The following is a 6,952-nucleotide window of genomic DNA, read 5'->3' on the forward strand; positions in this document are numbered from 1 at the left end:
CCCTCATCCTCCGTCTTTCCAGTGAGAACAACCCCAGTTTACCCAATCTCTCCTCATAACTAAGCTCTTCCATACCAGGCAACATCCTGGTAAACCTCCTCTGCACTCTCTCTAAAGCCTCCACGTCCTTCTGGTAGTGTGGCGACCAGAACTGGGCACAGTATTCCAAATGCGGCCGAACCAACGTTCTATACAACTGCAACATCAGACCCCAACTTTTATACTCTATGCCCCGTCCTATAAAAGCAAGCATGCCATATGCCTTCTTCACTACCTTCTCCACCTGTGATGTCACCTTCAAGGATACGCGTGCGCATATCTGCATGTGTGTGCTTGCCTGAATGCGTGTGAGTATGTGTGCGCGTGTGCGTGCGTGCATGTGCGTGCGTGCGCTTGAATGCATGAATGTGTGTGTGTGTGGGCGGTACAGGAGTACAGTGTTAGCACTGCTGCCTCATAGCACCAGGGACCCAGGTTCAATTCCTGGTTTGGGTCACTGTGCGAAGTTTGCATGTTCTTCCCGTGTCTGCGTGGGTTTTCTCTGGTTTCGTCCACAATCCGAGCATGCCGGTTAGGTACATTGGCTATGCCAGGTTCTTCCTCAGTGGGCGGAGAAGTGGCAGATGGACTTCAACCCAGATAAATGTGTCGTGGTCCATTTTGGCAGGTCAAATGGGATGAAGGAGTACTATATAAAGGGAAAGACTCAGTACTGTAGAGGATCAGAAGGACCTTGGGGTCCGGGTCCATAGGACTCTAAAATCGGCCCCGCAGGTGGAGGAGGTGGTTAAGAAGGCGTATGGTGTGCTGGCCTTTATCAATCGAGGGATTGAGTTTCGGAGTCCGGGGATAATGATGCCGCTATATAAGACCCTTGTCAGACCCCACTTGGAGTACTGTGCTCAGTTCTGGTCACCTCATTGCAGGAAGGATGTGGAAAAGATTGAAAGGGTGCAGAGGAGATTGACAAGGATGTTGCCTGGATTGAGTGGCATGCCTTATGAGGATAGGCTGAGGGAGCTCGGTCTTTTCTCCTTGGAGAGACGTAGGATGAGAGGAGACCTAATAGAGGTATATAAGATGTTGAGAAGCATAGATCAGGTGGACTCTCAGAGGCTTTTTCCCAGGGTGGAAATGGCAGCTACAAGAGGACACAGCTTTAAGGTGCTGGGGTGTAGGTACAGGGGAGATGTTAGAGGGAAGTTTTTCACACAGAGGGTGGTGGGCGAGTGGAATTGGCTGCCATCAGTGGTGGTGGAGGCAAACTCAATAGGGTCTTTTAAGAGACTCCTGGATGAGTACATGGGACTTAATAGGATGGAGGGTTAGAGATAGACCTAAAAGGTAGGGATATGTTCGGCACAACTTGTGGGGCCGAAGGGCCTGTTTTGTGCTGTAGTTTTCTCTGTTTCTATGTTTACCCGAACAGGCGCTGGAATGTGGCAGCGAGGAGAATTTTCAGAGTAACTTCATTGCAGTGTTAATGTAAGCCTACTTGTGACACTAATAAATAATAAATAAACTGTATGTGTTTGTCTGAATGTCTGATTCTCTTTCAGAGAGGCGGTGCAGACTTGATAGGCCGGATGGCCTCTTTCTGCACTTGAGGGATTCTATTGTTTTGTGTGTGTGTGTGTGAATGCGTTTTTCCTGAATGTATGTGTGAAGTGTGTTTTTGTGTTAATATATGTGTGTGTGTGTGTGTGTGTGTGTGTGTGTGACTGTGTAGTAGGTTTGTGTGTGCATGTGTGATTGTGTGTGTGCAAGAATCTGTGTGTGTGTGAATGTGTTTTCCCTGAATTAGAAAATTACAGCACAGGAACAGGCCCTTCGGCCCTCCAAGAATGTGTGATTTTGTGTTAATATACATGTGTATGTGTGTGGCTTTGTGAGGTTTGTGTGTGTGCATATGTGAATGTGTGTGTATGAGAATCTGTATGTGTGCGCACATGTGTGAATGTGTTTTTCCTGAATGTGTGTGAATGTACGTTTTTGTGTTAATGTGTGTGTGTGTGTAGGTTTGAGTGTGCATGTGATTGTGTGTGTCTGAGAATCTGTATGTGTGAATGTGTTTTTCCTGAATGTGTGTGTGAATGTGTGTGAGAGAATCTGTGTGTGTGTGTGTGAGACTATGTGAGTAGATTTGTATATGTGTATATGTGGATGTGTGTGTGAGATAATCTGTGCGTGTGTGTATATATGTGTGTGTGTGTGTTTGAGAGTGAGTTGGGGCATTTTCAAAGATTATACTTTCATATTTCACACTGTATGTTAATAAATTTTGCCTTTCGACTTGACAAGAATGGTTTTATAACAAATTGTGAATTTTGAAACCTGGGCATTGAGTATTCAGAGATGACAAGGTAAAGTATTTATTTGGCTGTATAACAAGCTGGAAAAGTATTTCAAATATATGTTGTGACCCATGGAGTAGTTCGCTCCTCCCATTTCGATTATAAGAAAACGGAGGAGGATGGGGGAGTGGAGAGAGGGAGAGAAAAAGAGAGAGAGCACGGTGAAGAAGGTGGGAGAGACAGGGGAAGAGAGAGGGGGAGAAGAGGAGTGGGAGAGAGGGGCAGGAGACAGCAGGACGGAGAGGGAGGCAATAGACGGAGAGGAGTGGGAGAGAGGGTCTGTCAGAGTAAGAGGAAGGAAAGAGGAGGTGCCAAGAGAGAGGGGGAGAGAAAGCGCAGTAGACGAGGTGGGTGGGGGAGGGGACCAAGAGGAGGGGGATGGGGGGGCTGAGAGAGGGAGAAGAGGTGAAGAGAGGGTGCCAAGCGAGACGAAGGAGGGAAGAGGGGGGTGCCAAGAGAAAGGGAATGGAGGTGAGAGGGGTCTAAGGGACAGGAGGGGGAAAGAGGGAGTTGAGACAGTCGAGGAGGGGAGAGTGTGGTGCCAAGATAGAGGGAGAGGAGGAAGAGAGAGGGAGGAGGAAGAGAGAGGTAGAGGAGGGGAGAGTGTGGTGCCAAGATAGAGGGAGAGGAGGAAGAGAGAGGAAGGAGGAAGAGAGTGGTAGAGGAGGGGCAAGGGGACCGAAAGGAGGGAGAGAGAGAGGGGCGTAGTAAAGAGGGATCAAGCGGGAAGAGAGGAAGAGTGCAGAAGAAAGGAAGGGGGAAAAGGGAAAAAGTGAGGGAGGATCAGAAATGGGGAGAAGGGGAGAGTGGACGAGTGAGGAGGAGAGAGTGAGCGATGCAGGATTTCGAGTGAGTAAAGCAGGGAGTGAGGCAGCAGCAAACATGAATTAGCACCACCCAACCATCCCAGCTCAGCATTGAACAAAGACCGAGAGACTGAGGGTGGAGCCAGACCAAAAGAGAGATTTCCTTCACGAATAGAAACATCACTGAGGGGTGGAGCAAAGAGGGAGCAAACTCTAAAAATGCAGAACACTCTGCAGAGGGAACGAGAGAGCCAGAAAGAGGGGGAACCAGAGACAGTAACAATGGCAACACAGGAAGTAGTGGGTGGTTTGGTCAAGCTTTCGGCAGTCAGTTGTGAAATTCAGGCCATTGTCAGATCAGTAAGTGTTTAACTTTCAATATCCCCTTTATTACCTCAACGAACGAACGAACGCGCGCACACAGCACTGTCCCTCTGACAGTGCGGCACTCCCTCAGTACTGAGCCTCTGACAATGCAGCACTCCCTCAGTACTGAGCCTCTGACAGTGCAGCACTCGCTCAGTCCTGACCCTCTGACAGTGCGACACTCCCTCAGTACTGACCCTCTGACAGTGCGGCACTCCCTCAGTACTGACCCTCTGACAGTGCGGCACTCCCTCAGTACTGACCCTCTGACAGTGTGGCACTCCCTCAGTACTGACCCTCTGACAGTGCGGCGCTCCCTCAGTACTGACCCTCTGACAGTGCAGCACTCCCTCAGTACTGACCCTCTGACAGTGCGGCGCTCCCTCCGTACTGACCCTCTGACAGTGCGGCACTCCCTCTGTACTGACCCTCTGACAGTGCGGCGCTCCCTCAGTACTGAGCCTCTGACAGTGCAGCACTCCCTCAGTACTGAGCCTCTGACAGTGCAGCACTCCCTCAGTACTGACCCTCTGACAGTGCGGCGCTCCCTCCGTACTGACCCTCTGACAGTGCGGCATTCCCTCTGTACTGATCCTCTGACAGTGCGGCACTCCCTCAGTACTGACCCTCTGACAGTGCGGCGCTCCCTCAGCACTGACCATCCCATGGTGCGGCACTCCCTGTCATTCCTCACCCTTGTATTTTTATATTGTATCAGTTTCCAGCTCAAGCCTATGGTTGAAGAGATGTTGAATAGATCATTTTCTGTTTTTCATGCAATCTCATATCGCTCACAGTTGGTCGCTGGCCAAAATTACTTTGTGAAGGTACGTCAACAGATATAACATGCATTTATACTGCAGTTTGAAGAAAGGAAAATCACGCAGGATACTCGGCATGTTACTCAGACAGAAAATTTGAGAATGACCGAAAGGAATATCGGACACATTTGGGATAGCTTGTTTAAAAGCAGAAGGTTCAGTAAAATCTTAAGCCATGTTCTCCAGGTTTATGGAGGGTTTTCTAGAGTTTAGAGTACAGGCTGCAGAAGGCATGGCAGACACCATTGGAAATCGGGGATTAGCAAGAAGGCAGGTTTGTGGGAGATCAAGACAAGTGAGGTTTGTGGGAATTTGAGGATGTTACAAAGATAGGGAGCGTTGTAGAGGCTGGAAGAGGTTACAGAGATAGCGAGTGCTGGAGAGGCTGGAAGAGGTTACAGAGAAAAAGAGGATTGTGGGGACTGGAGGAGTAACAGAGATAGGGTTGCAGGGGCTGGAGAGGTTACAGAGATAGGGAGAGTTGCAGGAACTGGAGGAGGTGACAGAGATAAGGAGGGTTGGACGGACTGAGGGAGTTTACAGAGAGGGGGTTTGTAGGATTTGGAGGTTAGATAGGGATAGTTGGAGGGACTGGAGGAGAACAGACTGGGGTTTTGTAGGGGTTGGAGAAGGTTGCAGAGATAGGTAGCACAGAGGGATGGCTGCTCTTTTGAAGGGACAGCTCAGAGGGAGTGCTGCTCTGTCGAAGGGGTAGCACTGAGGGAGGGCTGCTCTGTCGAAGGGGTAACATTAGGGAGTCCTGCTCTGTCAGAGGGGTAGCACTGAGGGAGTGCTGCTCTGTCAGAGGGGTAGCACTGAGGGAGTGCTGCTCTGTCAGAGGGGTAGCACTGAGGGAGTGCTGCTCTGTTGAAGGGATAGCACTGAGAAATTTCTTATGAAAACTATCTCATCGAAGACAGAGGGTGGTGGTGGATGGAAAATTTTCGGACTGGAGGCAGGTTGCTAGCGGAGTGCCACAGGGATCAGTGCTTGGTCCTCTGCTCTTTGTGATTTTTATTAATGACTTAGAGGAGGGAGCTGAAGGGTGGATCAGTAAATTTGCTGATGACACCAAGATTGGTGGAGTAGTGGATGAGGTGGAGGGCTATTGTAGGCTGCAAAGAGACATAGATAGGATGCAAAGCTGGGCTGAAAAATGGCAAATGGAGTTTAACCCTGATAAATGTGAGGTGATTCATTTTGGTAGGACTAATTTAAATGTGGATTACAGGGTCAAAGGTAGGGTTCTGAAGACTGTGGAGGAACAGAGAGATCTTGGAGTCCATATCCACAGATCTCTAAAGGTTGCCACTCAAGTGGATAGAGCTGTGAAGAAGGCCTATAGTGTGTTAGCTTTTATGAACAGGGGGTTGGAGTTTAAGAGCCATGGGGTTATGCTGCAACTGTACAGGACCTTGGTGAGACCACATTCTGAATATTGTGTGCAGTTCTGGTCACCTCACTATAAGAAGGATGTGGAAGCGCTGGAAAGAGTGCAGAGGAGATTTACCAGGATGCTTCCTGGTTTGGAGGGTAGGTCTTATGAGGAAAGGTTGAGGGAGCTAGGGCTGTTCTCTCTGGAGCGGAGGAGGCTGCGGGGAGACTTAATAGAGGTTTATAAAATGATGAAAGGGATAGATAGAGTGAACGTTCAAAGACTATTTCCTCGGTTGGATGGAGCTATCACAAGGGGGCATAACTATAGGGTTCATGGTGGGAGATATAGGAAGGATATCAGAGGTAGGTTCTTTATGCAGAGAGTGGTTGGGGTGTGGAATGGACTGCCTGCAGTGATAGTGGAGTCAGACACTTTAGGAACATTTAAGTGGTTATTGGATAGGCACATAGAGCACACCAGGATGATAGGGAGTGGGATAGCTTGATCTTGGTTTCAGATAAAGCTCGGCACAACATCGTGGGCCAAAGGGCCTGTTCTGTGCTGTACTGTTCTATGTTCTATGTTCTAAAACTGATTGTCTCCCATTTTTTTAAGGTTGTTGTTGGTGATGGTGATGACTACATACATATTCGTGTGCTCGAGCCTCTGCCCCACACTGGTGAACAGCCTTCATTGCACAAAATTGAATCTGACAAGAAACTATTCGATGAGATTTCATATTTCTCGGAAAGCCCACATACCCAGGGTACCACCTGCTCCTCTCTCTGCTGATGCGAAAATGCTCTTTCAGAATAAGTTCTGCATTTCTGCTCCCGGTCACCGTTCTCATAGCAGCTCACCCTTCAGACCCTTGTCCCACCACCGCCTTGAACCTGATAGGCAATTCCATCTCCTTGAGAACATAGCAAAGGTGCTTACCCACCTGCTTAAACATCCACTCCCTCCACCACTGACGTACATTAGCAGCTGTGTGCCCCATTTACAAGATGCACTGCAGCAAATACCAAAGATCCCTCAACACCTTCCAGTCCGTAAACTTCACTCAGGACAAGGGCACCAGACACATGGGAACACCATCACCTGCAAGTTCCCCTCCAACTCACTCACCACTCTGACTTAGAAATAAATTGCCGTTCCTTCACTGTGGCTGGGTCAAAATCCTGGAACTCCCTCCCTAACAGCACTGTGCCTGTACCTCCATCACGT

General features: G+C 49.0%; 1 protein-coding gene across 1 annotated transcript; it reads left to right on the forward strand.

The window, feature by feature from the left end:
- The first annotated feature begins 3,401 nt into the window (after positions 1-3,401).
- On the forward strand, positions 3,402-6,517 carry LOC144486771 (cystatin-B-like). The gene is made up of 3 exons (XM_078204806.1): positions 3,402-3,520; positions 4,252-4,353; positions 6,341-6,517. The coding sequence occupies exons 1-3, from the start codon at positions 3,443-3,445 to the stop codon at positions 6,515-6,517; spliced, it is 357 nt and encodes a 118-aa protein (XP_078060932.1). The 5' UTR covers positions 3,402-3,442.
- The last annotated feature ends 435 nt before the right edge of the window (positions 6,518-6,952 follow it).

Source organism: Mustelus asterias, unplaced genomic scaffold (genome assembly GCF_964213995.1).
Source record: "Mustelus asterias unplaced genomic scaffold, sMusAst1.hap1.1 HAP1_SCAFFOLD_456, whole genome shotgun sequence".
NCBI lineage: Eukaryota > Metazoa > Chordata > Chondrichthyes > Carcharhiniformes > Triakidae > Mustelus > Mustelus asterias.